This window comes from Ostrea edulis, chromosome 5 (genome assembly GCF_947568905.1).
Source record: "Ostrea edulis chromosome 5, xbOstEdul1.1, whole genome shotgun sequence".
NCBI lineage: Eukaryota > Metazoa > Mollusca > Bivalvia > Ostreida > Ostreidae > Ostrea > Ostrea edulis.
In genome coordinates this window covers 2,788,440-2,810,410 of record NC_079168.1, presented here as the reverse complement: position 1 = coordinate 2,810,410, position 21,971 = coordinate 2,788,440, and the positions used below count along the sequence as shown (strand labels likewise).

The window sequence follows — 21,971 nt, the reverse complement described above, 5'->3', positions numbered from 1 at the left end:
AACATGGATAAAATCTTAATTCATAAGGAAAAGTGGGAACTTCCTTAAAAAACCTTGTTCCTTGAACTTTCACCTTGAGTATTCATATGAACCTAGAACTGTGTGTAAATTAAGTATTCATGCTTGGATCATTGAAAAAAAGATACAGTTAATTTATCGTCGACTGACCAGTTTCGGTGACCTTAGTGATAAACCGTGATTGTCTCATTAATCATTTGGATTAAATAAATAAATAATACATCTACCTTTAAAGTAATTAAATTCCTTTACTTTCATCCAAAAGTTCCAACTCCATTGGTAAGTTAATTGGATATATTTTCGTAACAAAAAACATATGTCACTTTGTGCTCCTAAAACGGCGACGTCACCTATTTTGGTGACCATTGTTAATAAAAGTTTGCCAAAAGTTTGTAACTGTTAAAACGTATACACAGGAGGAATGTGCAACTAAACGTCAATGAATAAAATAACATAGTGTAGAATTCTAGACTTTTGGTATACTTCACATCAACTTGAAGTTTTGCTTGAAAAAGTAATTAGTAATGGGCTTATTTTTGGGGTGCCAATGTTGATTTTTTGCATACTCTCCTTCTAGTAGTTCATTTTGGGGGGAAAATTGAAGATGTACTCTATATGTTTGCAAACACTACAGCGAAATTGATGACGCAATCTACACCCAGTAACGACAACGCGCACACGTAAACAAAAAGTCACAGATTCTGGTCAGTCACCGAAATAGGGCAGTCGACAATATATACAATGAATTTTTAAGGCATCAGGTGACTTCGACCTATTTAAATATCAGCATCAGTAGGAAGTCAGATCTTTGTGCAAGGTGAAATGCAAGTTTCACTGAAATCTGATATAAAATGATGCTGCAATCTCATTCACAAGGAAATTTTACTTTCCCTCAAGCAATACTGACTTTGAAAATCAATGGCCCAAATCATCCAGACTTTCATATAAAATAGCATTCCTCAAAGTTTGGTAAACATCTGATAAAAAAAAGTGGTTTGGTAAATATTTGATCAGAAAAATACTTAAGACATATCCCAATTAGGGGTGAATCAATATATCGATATATCAAAATGTACGGGTATACGCCTGTCCAGTGATATACGATACGGTGTTTCGACGATACGATACGATATAATGTCGTATTAAAAATAGTCCTTTTAATAGTCAGGATCGAAGTTCATAATTTAAAAATGGCTTCTAACAGGAACACGAATCCTCAGACTTTAATACCCGCTTTTACATTGTGACATCAGTGATTCCTCGGACTTTAATCCCGCTTTTACATTGTGACACATCGAAAATTCCTCATACTTTAATCCCCGCTTTTACATTGTGACACATCGAAGATTCCTCAGACTTTAATCCTCGCTTTTACATTGTGACACATCGGAGATTCCTCAGACTTTAAAATCCTCAGACTTTAATTGTCATTGTTTGTTTTGTTATGAAATAAAATATATTAAACCATGTCATTTTTTAAATTTTTGATATTTTACTTCAGAAAATGCTTAACTACATTGAAAATCCAATATATCGGATATCGCATCAGAAAATATTGTATCGTATCGGAAAATCTTGAGCAATACACACCCCTAATCCCAATGTATAATGAATGCTATTTAAATGTATTAATGTCAGGCCAAAGAAAAAAATGGGATCTAGTGCTTCCGCTTTCCCAACCAACTACTGACTCTAATGATCTTATTCTATTTCAAAAATAGGTGTGGGTGGGGGGTAAATAGGAGGTACAGTGTACGTCATGTGTATGCATGGTCCTTTGTTAAACAATCAAGGAAAGTTAACGTTAAAATAGTAAAATAAAAATGCAGTGACAACAGAAAGTGTTGTAATATTTGCAAGAAAGATCTTTTAAATGCAAAATGAATTTCAAAAGAAGAAAAAAAGACCATGACCTACCGTCACCACTTTTTTCAGACCAAAAGAAATAATGCACCTATTTTTCTTTCTTTCACACAGCCAATTATCAAAAAATAGCTTCAGGAGCTTGTAAAAGGTCACTTTTCTGAACTTCTGCACTAACTCATTTTTTTCATGTGTTGTCTGCCCAAGGCAATAAATGAATAAAAATTAAAAGCTGTCATTTTTTAGCAGTAACCTTCATATTTCTTTGTTAATTTTGATAAATGATACATGTAGTTCAACTTTCTTTAAATAAGATAGATCAGGGTTCGAAATTAACTTTTTCAAGCACTAGTCCGTACGGACTAGTCACTGTTGATGTTCATTAGTCCGCAATGCACTTCACTAGTCCGTCCAGTACATCATATTAAATGATCTTCATTTTATTCAACAGTATTTAATGAAACCAAACACATCACAGTTGCAATCAATTTAATTTCTGACACGTACAGAAGAAAGAGACCACCATATTTTATTTCGCATTCAAGATCTTCAGAAGCATACAATATTAACCTCCGAGTTAATCCTTTTATAAACATCCATAAGTGCGTTCGAGATCGACATTCCTGTTGTTTTGGTGCTCAGATCTTAGAGCCACAGGAGTTCGAAATTTTATCAATAAAGTCAATAAAATTCACTCGATTGACCAAGTCATGAGCTATAGTGTTATGAACTACTGTGTTAGAGTCGCGAATGACGAGAACATGTGCGCACAAACGTGCATGTTCTCAGACCACACTACTTGCAATTCTTGTACCTAGAGTACGTTCTCGTGAGGTGTACTCAGCGTTCGGAATCGGCAGGAATTTGACAATTTGTGCACGTTCGAAGAACAGCGTTCTCGAATGCACTCCATGTGTTTGGAAGCTCAGGATGTCATAGTCACGTAAACACTTAACCATGCAGGTAATTAATCAACCATAAGTTCAAACATCTAAGAGACTCAGACAAATCTAGCTAAAATCTTTACCATATTCAAGATTGATTTCCGGATTTTCACTAGTCCGTACGGACTAGTGCTATAGAGAGTTCACTAGTCCGACACGTTTTTTACTAGTCTCGGACTTACGGACATGAGTTAATTTCAAACCCTGTAGATTGAGGGATAATAGGTATTCTTGAAAAATCTGTTGGTGAAAAGTTTTCACTTTTTGAACCTTGGAAATGATATGCAGGATGCAGTGAAAATGGCATGACTGTTATACAAAGAACACCTTAACTTTGTACACAAGGGCAAACCAATGACCTCATGAAAAAGGCGGCAAGATTCACATACAATACTGCAATAGCAAATTCCCTCTCTATGTCTACTAACTGTTAAAGGATACAAAGATGGTATCCTCCATAAATCTCTTTTTGAGGTTCTCGACAATCGAGGACTCCGAGATCTTCTGCAGGAGGACCATGTCGTCCACGCCACTGGTCTTGACATTGTGACTCTGCCAATGGTAAGGCTACAAAAACAAGTTAAAAGCACATTCAAGAGTCTGTCAATAATCGTTACAGTATGTTTTAATTAACAGGAGAGTCCATTAGGCGGCAGGCCAGCAAGTAATTAAAACAGTAATTCATAATTTACAGGACATTTACTATACTGCAGATTCCTAAATACATGTGGGAAATTTATCATCACCTAACTTTAATCACAAAACAATATTACTCTCTTTTAATTTTCTGATGCTAAAATACATGCAATAACTCTTGATCAAGATAAGACACATGAATCCAAGCGAATTTAGAGGAGGCAAATGTCTCCTCCATCCCCTTCTGACTTTAAATGCTTTTAAAAAGAAGGCCAATACACTGACCTAAAAAATGTTGGTATTTCTGTCAACAAACTCACACAAATTATAATGAAATGATAAAGCCAAATCAAAGATATGGCTAGTTTTTGAGATTTTTTGTTGTTGGAAAGTTCAGAATTTTACAGAGCAGAAATAAAAAACGTTTGAAGTCTCCAATAAGATTCAAATTGACACTCCAAAAAGCTAAGATTCTCTGTCATTGTCATGTTGGGAATACATCTACCTCTTAACTATGCATAAACTCACTAGGCAATCAAGTGTAACAGGAAGGGAGAAAATGCAATGGACCAGACCAGGATTCAAACTCCTGAATGGAAACCCCTGAATCTCCAGTCAGGTGCTCTACCGAGTTATCTAACAACCAGTGATCAAACCCGTCTGACCGCCACATTCCTCCCTCTTTAAATGTCTTCACACAGATTTCGAAGACATCAACCCAGGATCTTTATCCTCTGGCAGGCATTTTCACCAGTCAGTTCCATGGGCTGGTCTACGGCACCAAATGTAACAAGAAGGGAGAAAATGCAACAGACAAGACTGGGATTCGAACCCGGGCCCCCTGAATCTCCAGTCAGATGCTCTACCAACTGAGCTATCTGGCCACCAGCAATTGAACCCATCTGACCGTCACACAAAAAACAAACAATTATAAAACATAAATCAAGGGCAGACCACTCCAACTGCTAAAATTTCTGTATTTCTAGCACACAGTGGACCATGAATCCCAAGGCATATAACATATAAAACAAACCATTCAATTTACATTCTACACTTGTTAAACTCTGATTCTATATGCTTTACATTTATACATCATATATGGGAAAATAACAACAAATATATTCTTGCAGGGTGTAATTTTTAATAAGGGATGTTTGTTTAATGAATATGGAGATACTGGTGAACATATAGTTCCCATACATTGCTCGGAATAGTAGTTCCGAACAGCCACCTATAAAATTACCATTGCAGGAGTATTTTTGTTGATATTTTGTGTATGAATAAACCATATATAACAAAAGTATGAAATGCAATGTATCTGATTTTCTCTTCCGTTTGGCAAGGCACTTTAACAGGTTAGGAACACTTCCCCTATAGTGAGATACTCTCGCTAAAACGCAATTATCCCTCTTTAGCGAGAGAGTAAACAGGTGTTTGGCGTCTTTATTGAAATTAATGGCAAATCCCGGGCAACACTGAATAAGTGCGACACACACTCAACATGATGTGAACTGTTTCTATGAAATTGGCAACAGTCAAGAAATTGCATACCAAAATTGCTGCGTAAGAGGAAAATGAAATCCATTTACACATCGTGTTTTTGTTTTGATTAATACATTTGCAGAAGTATCGAACATTTTAGCACTTTTTCTTCTTTTCACGTGAAACTCGAAGAGATCTACTCCACGGGTGTTTTTCTCGGTTGTACGGGATATATTTAATCTCGCTAGAGAGGGATAATCATGTTTTAGCGAGAATATCTCGCACTATAGGGAAAGTGTTCCCAACCTGTTTAATACAGCCTTCATACCCCCCCCCCCCCCCCCCATTTCTTTTCAGTTTTCATGGAGTACAGCTTTGTCTTATAGATCATAATTTCAAATATTTTCGATACATCATCGGAAACGATTGTTCCACACTTTGTAGTACTGTACTTGTAAAGTTGGTAGACTAGTCACTAGATCCATGTAGATCTATCAAAAATCCGGAAATTGTTAGGGAGTACTGCATCGACCCAGAAATAATCAATTCCACTTATAATGTTACATAATTAAACGAGATTAGGAGCATGAAAACATAGATCTGATATATAATATTACAGGTCTTCCGAAAACCCCGGAAATGTTTCTTCTATGTAGGCCTACATGTATTTAGAGGATTGCTCTGTCACCCAGCTTACCATTTTAATTTTGGTACACTAACTCCTTGGAGGCTTTCTAAAATTCCCTCTTCATATATTCATCTTTGATTACCAAATTTGTAAAACTTTCCTTCCTATGTATACATTGATAAAATTTAACGAAACATTGTTGACAGATGAACCGGAAGAAGCACCTGTTACTTGTGGTGCGCATGCATTACCGATCAGCAACTCTTTTGGCGGGAAAAATTGAAGCACTAAAAGGTTGGGGTTTTTTTGGGTTTTTTTATGTGCCAGTTCTCAAGAACGGAATGAAATAATTTAATTGATAGTTTAAGGGTGGATCCAGATCCAGCACTCATCTTTAGCACAATTTATACACATTGTACATAAACCAATCAAAAGGGGGAAATATCGCGTGAGAAGATCTACCATCCAGGCTTGGGCTTCTCGAGAGAAAAGCACTTCTACTTCTACCCACAGGAGTCGGCAATTTTATCAATAAAGTAGAAATATATGAGAAATGGGCATAAATACTACCACTGAGCTTCGCGAGCGTAGCGAGAGAAAAACGCTCGCGAAGCTCTGTGGTAGTATTTATACCCATTTCTCATATATTTCTACTTATTGATAAAATTGCCGACTCCTGTGCTTAAGCGACCACCTTCAAAATGATGACTTTTATGCCACTGTTGGGTATGCGCATGTTAAAAACAGATATATTGATGAAGGTCTATTTACAGGTGAGTTTAAAAACAAACGAAACCCGTGACTTATTGACGGAGACGAGCCTTGAAGCATTCAAGGCTCGGAGCCATCACAGTACTAAAGGGTAGGTTCCTTGATGGCACGTGGGTATTCAAGGTATATAACGTTCCTCTCGAGAAGTTTTCAATCATATGCAAAAGTATATAATAAAAAAATATTCAATGTATAACGACCATAATTCAGATCTATTAAATGGATGGACCAGTGGGATTTTGTAATCGTGGTATCATTTTGAAGGGTTCATCAAATAAAAATAATCCTCCATTTTTATTTGTATAGTCTACATCGTCGCAAGCCACGCCCATTGTCTCCGTTTACAGGGTAGGTACTACCGAACTCAGTAACCGTGGCTAGCGACGATGCGATGTTTGTTTACTGCTTGATATGGGGAGAACATTTTTATAAGAAATTATATTTTCATACAAATCTCTTGGTAGATAGTTACATATACTTTTTCATCATGAAAATATGAAATAAAATTAATCATTTACCCCACACATTTTCAGTATTAGATTTTTATTATTTTTTACAACGGGCAGATAACTCTTCAAAAAGAGTCTCAAGTTCAAAAATGTCAGATTCTAATCGTACCAGTCTTGTGAATATCATCTACTTCATTTTCCTTACAAGAAACATTTTTGTTGAAAACGTAATTTCGCCCTCATGTGACGTCATAAGATTTCGCAAAATCAATAATTTGATCAGATTTATATGCATGACAGGAACATAAATTTTGTTGGAGTCTTTTTCAATAATTATTGTAAAAACCTTGTTAACACTAAAATATTTCAAAAGTTTAAGTTATACATGTATATGAATAATCAATTATACATTTCAAAATATTGAATCCAAGGACAATAATTGTGTTTTCGTTAAATTATTTATCAACTCCATTATGCAATAGATTTCCTTTATTTTTCACAAACATTTTGTATATCTTTTAAAGAAACAGTTTCATGAAATTGTTATGAATACTACATGTATTTTATCGTTTTAACTGGTTTTTATGAAATTTTGATATTGCTGTTTAAGGAAAATTGCCATTTTCTATCGTTGATAACAGAAATATGTGTACTAATTGATAACAGTATATATATATATATATATATATATATATATATATATATATATTAATACCGCAATATACTTATTTCATCATTTCTAGTTATAAATATACTGATTATTGTTATCAATATTTTTTTCATATCGTTTTTCATTTTTTCTTTTATTCTAACGTTTTGAATAATAAATGCACAAAATTTTATAATGAGTAGAATAGAAACGTGCCTGAACATTTGTACCTGGAATGTGGGAGGCATGATCTCAGACTATATAAATAAATCAACAGAGAAACTATTCATTGATCAAGTGAACAATCACGACATAGTCTTACTAACTGAAACCCTTATCGGATATGATACTCGTATTGAAATCACAGATTTTTTGTATTACCCAATTTGTAGGGGAAAATCATTAAACCATAGATTTTTTGGTGGATTAGGAATCTTAGTGAAGAGAGGTGTTAGAAAAGGCATTGCAATAATTATTACCAAATATGAGCACAGAATATCAATGGTTAAAACTAAAAACGGAGTTTTTTCATTTTAATAAGGATATTTATTTATGTTTAGCATATATATCCCCCAAAACTTCAAGTTTCAATAAAAAACAAAACACTGATATATTTGAGCAGATAGAACAAGACATAATAAACAAATATGGAAACTTAGGTGATATAATATTAACAGGTGATCTTAATGCAAGAACAGCTATGGAGTTAGACTATATAAAAGGGGACTCTGCCTCACACATTCCAGTTAATGACGATGCCTATGATGTGGATGTAGCAGTTGGGGAAAGACTCAGTAGAGATAAGACTTTAGATAGTAGAGGAAAAGAATTATTAGAATTATGTATTGCAAACAATTAAGCTTAGAATAGCCAACGGTAGAACATTTGGTGATATATATATGGGAAATTTACATGTCATAATTATGCTGGTTCCAGTGTGGTAGACTACTTCATTGTATCTGAACAGTTGTTAGAAGATGTCTTGTATGTACATGTATCTGATTTTTTACCTTTATCTGACTGCCATTGTAAAATCTCAATGAAACCTTTTTATCATCATTTGAAAGGGAGTATACATGTGACAACATGCAGGAGATGCCCAAACGATACAATTGGGATAGTTTATCTGTAGGAAACTTCCAAAAAAAATTTCATGCATCCAACCGTCCACAATGATATAAAGCTTTATTTAAACACACCGATAGAGTATAATGAACAAAGTATAAACAAGGCCACCAACGACATTCACAAAATCTTCAACAAAGTAGCTAAACTATCTTTACAAAGAAAAACACAACATAGAAACACAACCAATAACAAGAGGCCCAGGGACCTTATAGGTCACCTGAGTATCATGTAACAACCTTCCAATGTTTGAATTAGGTTTGTGTTTAAATATAAGAATTTTACTTTTGGATGGAAGAAACATTGAATAGCTATGTGGTCATGAAGTACATGTGTCATTTTTATGTTCAATCAATAATCCTTTTTAAAAAACCTAGGTCTGAGACATCATAAAGAAAAGGGTTATTTACTCCTTAGATAAAACCAATATAAGAAGATTTTCAAAGAATTTCTACATTTTCACTATATGACCAATAGAGCCCCACCCTAACACAAGAACCCCTGCCCCAGGGGCCATGAATTTCACAATTTTGGTAGAGGGCTCAACGCTCATTATAACTATGCCCACAGTTTGGCTTCTTGATGTCCAGGAGTAAAGAAGAAGATTTTTTAAAATTACACTCATTTTGATGGTTTTTGCCCCACCCCTCATGCCCCAGGGGGGCAGGGACCACGAATTTCACAATTTTTGTTCCCCTCCATCCACAGATGCTATATGCCAAAATTGGTTGAAATTGGTTCAGGGGTTTCAGAGAAGAAGCTGAAAATGTTCAAATGTTAACGCACGACGAAAGACAACGGACAAAAACAGATAGCAATAGGTCACCTGAATGATTCAGGTGACCTAAAAATGGTTTGATTCCGACCTCACAAAAAAGAGAAAATACTTATTTGAGAAAGCAACATTAATATTACTTTCAAGATTTTCCAATAACCCTTACTTACGAGGTTTCTTTTTCAAATTAAATAAGGAATATATGCCAAGCTGCGGAAACGTAAAAAGCGAGAATTCAGGCAGGGTATTCTAGATAAACTATATCAAATGAATAAAACTAATCCTAAAGAATATTGGAAATTAGTCAAATCGCTTCGTGAAAATGAAGGGGAAAAAAGACAATTTAGAGAAGTGTATTGATGGGGATACATGGTTTGACTATATTACTTCTCTGTCTAAATTACCAGATCATTACAAGGACAGAGTTAAGACTATAGAAGCCGGAATTAATAAACTAAAAAACAGCCAGACCTGTAAGTCTTTTAGCAAATTGGATTTCAAGATATCTTCGTCTGAAATTCAAAAGTCCATATCTACTTTAAAGTCGGGTAAAAGTCCTGGTTTAGACAACATCTCAAATGAAATGATAAAAGCAGCTCAAATATATATAAATCCTTGTATCTCAAAACTATTCAATATGGTCTTAACATCAGGAATCTATCCAGAAAAATGGTTAGAAGGTTATACAACACCCGTCTTTAAATCGGATAATTCAAAGCTCCCCCAAAACTATAGAGGAATAACTATAAACAGCATAGCGAAACTTTTTAAGAGAAGCTGTCAGTAATCGTGGAGAATTTTTTGGAAAGTGCAAAAAAATTATTGAAAAATTCTACAATTTTATGCAGTACGTGTTATTGATAAAATCATTGAAAATCCATATGTGAGTCACTTAAACTCAAATAACACAGAGTTATTGATCACTTTGTTGTTACCCAATCTAATTAAAATTAGATGTTAGATCCGCTGACATACTCACTACACATGTTGTTACCATGGTGACAAGGACAAAGTCCTTGAAAAAACAGTGAAATATACCTCTTTAAAGTCGCATATTTTTTTAGTTTAAGATAAATGAAAAAGGCTTATATAAAATTTTGTTGAAATAAGAAATTTAAATATATCAGCAAAAAATGGTTTCCATGGCAACCAACATACCTTGCATTGTATACAGTCAAAAATTCAATGAAACAATATATTTTTGAGCTAACTTTTTTCAGAAACGCAACACAATCAGACAGGGTCTTTCATATAGAAAGAAATATTAAATGTTAGATTTTTATTCAAAAAAATAAAATCAGTTTAACAACTTATAGTTTTTTGTTACTGACCTGACCAAAAACACCCTTTTTTCATGTTCAGCTACATTTTCGAAAATCTATCTAATTACTTGGCTAATGATCTAATTTAGGTCAAGAACATTTGCCTTCTGGGTGCATCAATTACTTTCTAAGGACATGCTAAATTTTATTGAAACTTGTAAATGACCTTGTCCTATAATCTCAAGGTCACATATATTAACCAATGACCTTCATATTTAATCAGTTGACCTAAACTGCATTTGGATTTAACATAAACATGTATATATCTTTATCTACTAACCAACCTGTGTATTTTTTTTTTGAAAAATCACATACTGCTGTGATTATATATTATAATTTATATATAATTATATATATATAGAGAGAGAGAGAGAGAGAGAGAGAGAGAGAGATTAATTAAGTTTGTTTGATGGATGCTTGCAGTGCATTACTATCAATTATAACTTCCATATGATCAGGAAGATAAATTGAATAGAGCTCTATTTGCAAAGTTGATATAGAATAAAGAAATATCAGGAAATAGATATAAATCTCAGAAAAGTTAAATGAATCACAAGATTATATTTTCAAAACTTTACAAATTTATTTTTCAACCTCATAGACATGAGTTTGAAAAATAATAAACACAATGCTACTTTATGAATAATATACTCTTAAAAAGTATCAACTATGGGAAAATGTACATAGCAAGGTCATAGAACATAATTAAAATCACCAGGTTTGTTAAGTTTACTATGGGGATGGGGGGAGGGGTGTCTGCCATTTGATACATACATGTAAGATGTTGGAATAAGTAGGCCTCAAGTATTTCTATATTGAAATCTCTAACTTTATATGCTTTAAAACTGCAAAAATCATTATAGTTTATTATTCATATGTTGGTATAATACTGATATTGTCCATATACTTGTGTATACACATGATTAGCAATTCATATATGTATGTACTCGTTTCCCCAACATGCTACATCCACATGTAGTTTGCAGTCCATGTAACCTGTAGCTAATGTTGTAAACTTTCTTTCTTTTTTGAAATTTCCTTCTTTATTATCTGTCTTACTTTAATGCCCTCTGGGCCCAAAATTGGAATAAAACTTATCTTATCTTATCTATACTAAGATATATTATTTGAAGAATCAACAATCAAACATAAGATTGAACCTATAATTCTAGATGGGTGGAATTACCTTAAATCCTTCAAAATTGTTTGCTGTCATTTCGTCATACATGCATTGAATATCTTTATTAAGTCAAAAAAGGAATTCAAAGTGAAGTTTAAGATTTTTTTTGAGAAATCAAAGCCAGAAGTAGATAAAAACCCACCCCACCCCACCCCACCCCAATGTAGAAGTAGATAAAAAAACACCCCACCCCAATATAGAAGTAGATCAAATAAAAACCCACCCCACCCCACCCCAATATAGAAGTAGATAAAAAAAACACCCCACCCCAATATAGAAGTAGATCAAATAAAAACCCACCCCACCCCACCCCAATATAGAAAACACAGAGAAATAAGAAGTAGATCAAATACCTAAAACACCCTACCCCACCCCAATATAGAAGTAGATAAAAAAAAACACCCCACCCCACCCCAATATAGAAGTAGATAAAAAAAACACCCCACCCCACCCCAATATAGAAGTAGATCAAATACCCCCCACCCCAATATAGAAGTAGATAAAAAAAACACCCCACCCCACCCCAATATAGAAGTAGATAAAAAAAAAAAACAACACCCCACCCCAATATAGAAGTAGATCAAATACCCCCTACCCCACCCCACCCAAATATAGAAGTAGATCAAATACCCCCTACCCCACCCCACCCCACCCCAACATAGAAGTAGATCAAATACACCCTACCCCACCCCAATATAGAAAACCCAGAGAAATAAGAAGTAGATCAAATACCTAAAACACCCTACCCCACCCCAATATAGAAACCTCAGAGAAATAAGAAGTAGATCAAATACCTAAAACACCCTACCCCACCCCAATATAGCAAACACAGAGAAATAAGAAGTAGATCAAATACCTAAAACACCCTACCCCACCCCAATATAGAAAACGCAGAGAAATAAGAAGTAGATCAAATACCTAAAACACCCTACCCCACCCCAATATAGAAAACACAGAGAAATAAGAAGTAGATCAAATACCTAAAACACCCTACCCCACCCCAATATAGAAAACACAGAGAAATAAGAAGTAGATCAAATACCTAAAACACCCTACCCCACCCCAATATAGAAAACACAGAGAAATAAGAAGTAGATCAAATACCTAAAACACCCTACCCCACCCCAATATAGAAAACACAGAGAAATAAGAAGTAGATCAAATACCTAAAACACCCTACCCCACCCCAATATAGAAAACACAGAGAAATAAGAAGTAGATCAAATACCTAAAACACCCTACCCCACCCCAAAATAGAAACCCCAGAGAAATAAGAAGTAGATCAAATACCTAAAACACCCTACCCCACCCCAATATAGAAAACACAGAGAAATAAGAAGTAGATCAAATACCTAAAACACCCTACCCCACCCCAATATAGAAACCCCAGAGAAATAAGAAGTAGATCAAATACCTAAAACACCCTACCCCACCCCAATATAGAAAACACAGAGAAATAAGAAGTAGATCAAATACCTAAAACACCCTACCCCACCCCAATATAGAAAATGCAGAGAAATAAGAAGTAGATCAAATACCTAAAACACCCTACCCCACCCCAATATAGAAAACACAGAGAAATAAGAAGTAGATCAAATACCTAAAACACCCTACCCCACCCCAATATAGAAACCCCAGAGAAATAAGAAGTCCAGATCAAATACCTAAAACACCCTACCCCACCCCAATATAGAAAACACAGAGAAATAAGAAGTAGATCAAATACCTAAAACACCCTACCCCACCCCAATATAGAAACCCCAGAGAAATAAGAAGTAGATCAAATACCTAAAACACCCTACCCCACCCCAATATAGAAAACACAGAGAAATAAGAAGTAGATCAAATACCTAAAACACCCTACCCCACCCCAATATAGAAAACACAGAGAAATAAGAAGTAGATCAAATACCTAAAACACCCTACCCCACCCCAATATAGAAAACACAGAGAAATAAGAAGTAGATCAAATACCTAAAACACCCTACCCCACCCCAATATAGAAAACACAGAGAAATAAGAAGTAGATCAAATACCTAAAACACCCTACCCCACCCCAATATAGAAAACGCAGAGAAATAAGAAGTAGATCAAATACCTAAAACACCCTACCCCACCCCAATATAGAAAACGCAGAGAAATAAGAAGTAGATCAAATACCTAAAACACCCTACCCCACCCCAATATAGAAAACACAGAGAAATAAGAAGTAGATCAAATACCTAAAACACCCTACCCCACCCCAAAATAGAAACCCCAGAGAAATAAGAAGTAGATCAAATACCTAAAACACCCTACCCCACCCCAATATAGAAAACACAGAGAAATAAGAAGTAGATCAAATACCTAAAACACCCTACCCCACCCCAAAATAGAAAACACAGAGAAATAAGAAGTAGATCAAATACCTAAATCACCCTACCCCACCCCAATATAGAAAACACAGAGAAATAAGAAGTAGATCAAATACCTAAAACACCCTACCCCACCCCAATATAGAAAACACAGAGAAATAAGAAGTAGATCAAATACCTAAAACACCCTACCCCACCCCAATATAGAAAACGCAGAGAAATAAGAAGTCCAGATCAAATACCTCAAACACCCTACCCCACCCCAATATAGAAAACCCAGAGAAATAAGCCAACATCATTCCCCAAAAGTACTGTGAATACATGTAAACCAATCATATACAATATAGATGTCATTTATTCTCTTTAGAGAAGTGGGCAGGCAGAGCACTTCTAAAGATTGTGGATGTATAGGCTATGCGTGTCCACTTCTCTACAGAGAATAATATATCATACTTATATGCGTGTCCACTTCTCTACAGAGAATAATATATCGTACTTATATGCGTGTCCACTTCTCTGCAGAGAATAATATATCATACTTATATGCGTGTCCACTTCTCTACAGAGAATAATATATCATACTTATATGCATGTCCACTTCTCTACAGAGAATAATATATCGTACTTATATGCGTGTCCACTTCTCTACAGAGAATAATATATCATACTTATATGCGTGTCCACTTCTCTGCAGAGAATAATATATCGTACTTATATGCGTGTCCACTTCTCTACAGAGAATAATATATCATACTTATATGCGTGTCCACTTCTCTACAGAGAATAATATATCGTACTTATATGCGTGTCCACTTCTCTACAGAGAATAATATATCGTACTTATATGCGTGTCCACTTCTCTACAGAGAATAATATATCATACTTATATGCATGTCCACTTCTCTACAGAGAATAATATATCGTACTTATATGCGTGTCCACTTCTCTACAGAGAATAATATATCATACTTATATGCGTGTCCACTTCTCTACAGAGAATAATATATCATACTTATATGCGTGTCCACTTCTCTACAGAGAATAATACAGTAAAATATCTGTATCTCGAATATGGTTTATCTCGAATACCCCGCTTGAGTCGAAGTCGACCGCCGGTCCCGGCTGTTTCCCCAAAATAAATGATTTAAAAAACTTCTGATATGTCGAACACGGTAATCTCGAATACTCCGCTTATGTCGAAGTATTTTCAAGGTCCCATGTCCTAAATTCACGTGGTTTATCTCGAAGTGCAGTCAATTTTCCGTTCTGCTTACCATACCTGGCGTCGTTAAGTCACACATTCACACCTGCGGCTACATCAATTATGATTAATGACCGCTAATCCACGCTCGCCTTTTCCGAGTAGATCCAGGTCGCAATAAATGGTTCATCAGCTTGAGTGATTAGTGAAGCCTTTCAACATTACGGCTAAAGTTCCCCGCCAATTATGAACTAACACACCCGATTCCAGGGATGGTGTTTTGAATGACACACGCTCTATCATTAACATGTGGGTTAGATAAACGCACGAAATCGTCGAAGTACGCTTGAAGGTAATGCTCTTAGTAACGATAATGCTTTTAATAATACACGCTTCATCATTAAAACTAGTACAGAGAAAACACGAAAATTTCTTTAATAAACATTTAAAAGTTCGTTTTTTTTAAAATCTGTCTTTTTTGTTTTTTACGTGATAGGTTCTTTCATTACAACGCAATAACTACATCCCAGCAAGATCATCTTAATTTTGAAACACATTGTGAATTCAATTGGATGTTTATATATATTTAAAAAACGAAATGTTTGTCTTTGAAATTCCACAATATTAATTTATCAACTTGTATTAAACTATAAGAAACGGCAATGGGGTTTTTGTTTATAATGCAAATCTCATACTATGCATCAAATATCCTCCTTCAAAAAAAAAAATATCCAAGATCGATTTTGGATATCTCGAACCCCCGGATATCTCGAAGTTTTTTCGAGGTCCCTCGGACTTCGAGATAGAGATATTTTACTGTATATCATACTTATATGCTTGCTAGCATGACCATGATGACGTCCATGTTAAAAATGTAAAGCAACTAAAAACCTAAGTGGCAACAGGGAATCGTGAATAATGCACTTAATAGTAAAGTTTGGAGAAGTGGTTAAAGTGACTTAGTGATTAGTCAAGACCATATAGTGCTTTACAAAACATATTAATTTATATCAACTGAGAGGCATTGTCATCTTCTGCATGACATCACGAAAAATGGAATTGATGTTTCCTGGTCATCTACTATCTCGTATGTGTATGGTGTGCGTAGTAAGTAATCAATTTATATGGCGTGTAAAACTTTGCAATGATATGTAGCTGTCAGACGGGTTCGATCACCGATGGCCAGATATTTCTACCAATGGTTGGTATCTTAATACAAGACGCTGTATAGGGATCTCTAAATACAAGACCCGGTATAGGGATCTCTAAATACAGGACCCGGTATAGAGATTTCTAAATACAGGACCCGGTATAGAGATTTCTAAATACAGGACCCGGTATAGGGATCTCTAAATACAAGACTCGGTATAGGGATCTCTAAATACAGGACCCGGTATTGAGATCTCTAAATACAAGACCCGGTATAGGGAACTCTAAATACAAAACCTGGTATAGAGATCTCTGAATACAAGACCTGGTATTGAGATCTCTAAATACAGGACCCGGAATAGGGATCTCTTAATACAGGACCCAGTATTGAGATCTCTAAATACAAAACCCTGATCTAGAGATTTCTAAATACAGAACCCGGTAATGAGATCTCTAAATACAGGACCCGGTATAGAGATTTCTAAATACAGGTCCGGTATTGAGATCTCTATATACAAGACCCGGTATAGGGATATCTAAATACAGGACCCGGTATAGAGATCTCTAAATACAGGACCCAGTATAGGGATCTCTTAAGTTAATATAGCACCCAGTATTGAGATCTCTAAATATAAGATCCGGTATAGAGATCTCTAAATACAGGACCCAGTAATGAGATCTCTAAATACAGGACCCGGTATTGAGATATCTAAATACAAGACCCGGAATGGAGATCTCTAAATATAGGACCCGGTATTGAGATTTCTAAATACAAGACCCGGTATAGAGATCTCTAAATACAGGACCCGGTATTGAGATCTGGTATAGAGATTTCTATATGCAGGACCCGGTATAGAGATCTCTAAATACAGGATCTGTTATATACATGTTGCTGTCTATATTTGGGAACCGGTATATTAATCTCTGAATACAAGACCGTTATACATATCTTTACACAAAAGGCCCGGTATATAGCTCTGTAATTATAGAAGGGACAGCACCTCTCTTAAAGGATCTTTCTCAGATTGTGCCACAATATATGCCAGGAGTGGTGTAAATCAAATGTGGATTCTAAAAGGTTCTATAGGATTTTTAGTTAATTTGAAATCACACATCTTTTCTCAAATCAACACCATCAAAACGTGTGTCTTTTCAACACTTTACATGACAATCCTGCACGATAAATTAAATACAAGAATTTTGAACATCACAGACAGTTGCTTCTTCAACAAAATTGGAAAACGGAAATATCCATATCTAGTGATCAGTCATCCAAAAAATTACTTTGTTAAACATGCACCACTCTGATTCCACGCACAAGTATTCTGAAGATGAAATAAAAAATATGCTAGAGTTCCTCATTGACAATATCTTCGTGTCTTTGGTGAAAAGGTCTTCCAACAGTCTGTTGGAATTCCCATGGGTACAAATTGTGCTCCTTTGTTAGCTGACTTGTTTTTATATTCTTATGAAGCAGAGTTTATTGAAAAGCTTCTACATGGAAAAAAAAATTCTCTTGCTGTGGCCTTCAACTCGACATTTAAATAATACCTTAATACTATGACGTTTCTTAATAATAATACTCATTTTCATTCATATGTCGATTCGATATATCCTAGTGAGACACCACATAGTTTTCCATGGCCACATCTGCTAATTAGATATTTCATTGAACATACATGTAGTATATGTTAACGACAATCTAACAAATCAATTTTATGACAAACGAGATTACTTCAGCTTTTCTTTCGTCAACTTTCGAAATTTATGTAGCGATATCCCCTTATCATTTGCATATTGTGTTTATGTCTCTCAGCTGGTTCGATACATACTAAGAGCTTGTTCTGCGTATGATTAGTTTTTTTTCAAATTGAGGCATACTAGTGACAAACAAGTTGATATGTTACAATGGTTTCAACAGTCTCGTTTAAAGTCAGCATTTTGCAAATTCTGTGGTTGTTTTTATAACGATCTAGTTTGCCAATACAACCCTTTATAGGGTCAAATGCTGTCTGACGTGTTTCATACAATTTGTTAGGACGTTCTTGGCATACTGATTCTGACTACGGATTACTCCATTTACAATACCTGATCACAATACAGGGCTCACAGCGGATGTATTACTCCTCTTAGACACCTGGTCCCACCTCTGGTATATCCAGGGGTCCGTGTTTGTCTGATCCCACCTCTGGTATATCCAGGGGTCCGTGTTTGTCTGATCTCACCTCTGGTATATCCAGGGGTCCGTGTTTGTCTGGTCCCACCTCTGGTATATGCAGGGGTCCGTGTTTGTCTGGTCCCACCTCTGGTATATCCAGGGGTCCGTGTTTGTCTGATCTCACCTCTGGTATATCCAGGGGTCCGTGTTTGTCTGGTCCCACCTCTGGTATATGCAGGGGTCCGTGTTTGTCTGGTCCCACCTCTGGTATATCCAGGGGTCCGTGTTTGTCTGATCTCACCTCTGGTATATCCAGGGGTCCGTGTTTGTCTGGTCCCACCTCTGGTATATTCAGGGGTCCGTGTTTGTCTGATCCCACCTCTGGTATATCCAGGGGTCCGTGTTTGTCTGGTCCCACCTCTGGTATATCCAGGGGTCCGTGTTTGTCTGGTCCCACCTCTGGTATATCCAGGGGTCCGTGTTTGTCTGGTCCCACCTCTGGTATAACCAGGGGTCCGTGTTTGTCTGATCTCACCTCTGGTATATCCAGGGGTCCGTGTTTGTCTGGTCCCACCTCTGGTATATCCAGGGGTCCGTGTTTGTCTGGTCCCACCTCTGGTATATCCAGGGGTCCGTGTTTGTCTGGTCCCACCTCTGGTATAACCAGGGGTCCGTGTTTGTCTGGTCCCACCTCTGGTATATCCAGGGGTCCGTGTTTGTCTGATCCCACCTCTGGTATAACCAGGGGTCCGTGTTTGTCTGATCCCACTTCTGGTGTGTCCAGGGGTCCGTGTTTGTCTGATCCCACCTCTGGTATATCCAGGAGTCCGTGTTTGTCTGGTCCCACCTCTGGTATAACCAGGGGTCCGTGTTTGTCTGGTCCCACCTCTGGTATATCCAGGGGTCCGTGTTTGTCTGGTCCCACCTCTGGTATAACCAGGGGTCCATGTTTGTCTGATCCCACCTCTGGTATAACCAGGGGTCCGTGTTTGTCTGATCCCACCTCTGGTATAACCAGGGGTCCGTGTTTGTCTGATCCCACTTCTGGTGTGTCCAGGGGTCCGTGTTTGTCTGATCCCACCTCTGGTATATCCAGGAGTCCGTGTTTGTCTGGTCCCACCTCTGGTATAACCAGGGGTCCGTGTTTGTCTGGTCCCACCTCTGGTATAACCAGGGGTCCGTGTTTGTCTTGTGCCACCTCTGGTATATCCAGGGGTCCGTGTTTGTCTGATCTTACCTCTGGTATATCCAGGGGTCCGTGTTTGTCTGGTCCCACCTCTGGTATATCCAGGGGTCCGTGTTTGTCTGATCTCACCTCTGGTATATCCAGGGGTCCGTGTTTGTCTGATCTCACCTCTGGTATATCCAGGGGTCCGTGTTTGCCCAACACTTATTTTTGTGTTGTTTATAGGAGTTGTGAGATTGATCGCTGTTCGTTATCTTCACCTCTATAGGAGTTGTGAGATTGATCGCTGTTCGTTATCTTCACCTCTATAGGAGTTGTGAGATTGATCGCTGTTCGTTATCTTCACCATTTCATACAAACAAGTAGAGATATGTATGATAGGGAAAACACAAAGTGTATATAAATAGTGTTACTGAAGCAACATTCCAAACACCGACAGTCATGTAATGAACCGTGGAAGTAGTGGTTTCTAAATATTCATTTTGTTACTAATTATAGCATATTGTGACATTAAATCGGGCAATGTAAAATACCGGTTTAATGATCGAAGCTTCCGTAATGCACAAGAAAAGATCTTAGCATCTGTGTTTAAATTTGCATGTATATAATCGACTGGACCAAACGTCTACACCCATATACATGTACCGTAATCAACACCCTTTAGATTAACAATAAAAACTACTGCAAGTGTCCGCTTCAGGTTTATATCGGCCATGTTATTTTAAAAAGATACTGAAAAAAACTTCACATTCAAACTGAATTCATCATGCACATCGAAAGAGGAACCATTAGCAATGAATAAATTTAAGGAAGAACATACCGCCGCCATTTTAGTCCTGGTCTATTTGAGTCCTGTTATATCATTTGCAAATTTTGTCCATTAGGCCCATAAACTCACAGTACTGACGAACCGATTATAGCTGTACCCTAGGTCCGGTGTAAACATTAGGGATATGACTGAGGTCACCTACAGATGCTTGTCAAATTCCAACTTCCGACACGGCTAGCTAACACGGAAACTGACTAAGCACTCTCTGTACAGCTGCAAACACAAATCGTATCAGTCTTACTGTCTTAATTATTAAAGTTCGGTCCCGTTAGATACAGGAAATATACTTCCTTAATCATTTTGAAAAAATAATTCATCTATAAGATTCTATGCATTGATTACGTCGAGAGAGACTCAAATGGGGAACAATAGGGAGAAGTTCGGGATATACATTATTTTATTATTATACAATTACCACTTATCTGTATTTCACGTGATATTTCCTTTTCTTTTTTTATTTATTTATCGTACACTAGATAGTCCAGATAACCAGTTTACCTTAACCAGGAAGATTTACAAACGGGCGGATCCATTTCCGCGTATATACATGCATAATGTATATATTGTTTAACGTACCTAGCTCTCGAGAATCTTTCAGTCGTATGGAAATGTCACCATTGCCGGTGAAGGACTGCAAAATTTAGGTCTATGCTCAGCTCTTATGGCCATTGAGCAGGGAGGGATCTTTATCGTGCCACACACGGTCTACTGTGACACGGGACCTCAGATTTTGCGGTCTCATCCGAAGGAACGCCCCGTTTAGTCGCATCTTACGACAAGCAAGGGGGTACAGAGGACCTATTCTAACCCGGATCTCCACGGGACTCTATATAATAGTTTTAATCATACATTGTGAACTGTGTTAATTAGACGTATTTTGATGCAGATCTGTATACGTGTATAGAAAATGACCTGTCGAGCCAGCGGTTATCTAGAGCTACTGACGATGTTAGGTTGTCGTGTTCATGGCACTTGACTGTGACGTCAGCACTGACTTATCTGACATTCTAAATCCCGTCCCGCTGTAATGGTTTTGTCTCTCTGGTTAGTGGGTCATCCATTGTATTAGTGCCCCCATGTCTGATCCCCGGCAAATTAACAGGCCCATGCCAGAAAAAGGAATTCTCAGCGGGGGGGGGGGGGGGGGGGGGGGGGGGGGGCTGTTCATCGCCAGGGGCGGATCCAGGAATTGCGGTTACGGGGGACGCCACTTTATGAGACAGGGGGTCTGAGGGAAGCTCCTGGAATTTAC

At 36.8% G+C, this 21,971-nt stretch overlaps 1 protein-coding gene and 1 non-coding gene across 6 annotated transcripts in view; both read right to left on the bottom strand.

Annotated features, from left to right (window-relative positions):
* LOC125649594 (unconventional myosin-Ie-like) overlaps window positions 1–21,200 on the bottom strand; it is an 83,675-nt gene extending 62,475 nt beyond the window's left edge. For 2 of the 5 annotated variants that reach the window (XM_056167025.1, XM_056167028.1), the window contains exons 1-2: window positions 20,711–21,078; window positions 3,267–3,392 (exon numbers count right to left, since the gene is read on the bottom strand). In XM_056167025.1, the coding sequence (XP_056023000.1) occupies window positions 3,267–3,392; window positions 20,711–20,719 (135 nt within the window). In that variant the 5' untranslated portion in view covers window positions 20,720–21,078. Of the gene's footprint in view, window positions 1–3,266; window positions 3,393–5,640; window positions 5,805–20,710; window positions 21,079–21,134 lie in introns of those variants that run through there. The other 3 variants (XM_056167027.1, XM_056167029.1, XM_056167026.1) reach the window with 2 other exon arrangements.
* Trnas-gga (transfer RNA serine (anticodon GGA)) lies at window positions 4,273–4,345 on the bottom strand. The gene has a single exon. It is a non-coding gene; the product is annotated as a tRNA-Ser (tRNA).
* Window positions 21,201–21,971: the final 771 nt, after the last annotated feature.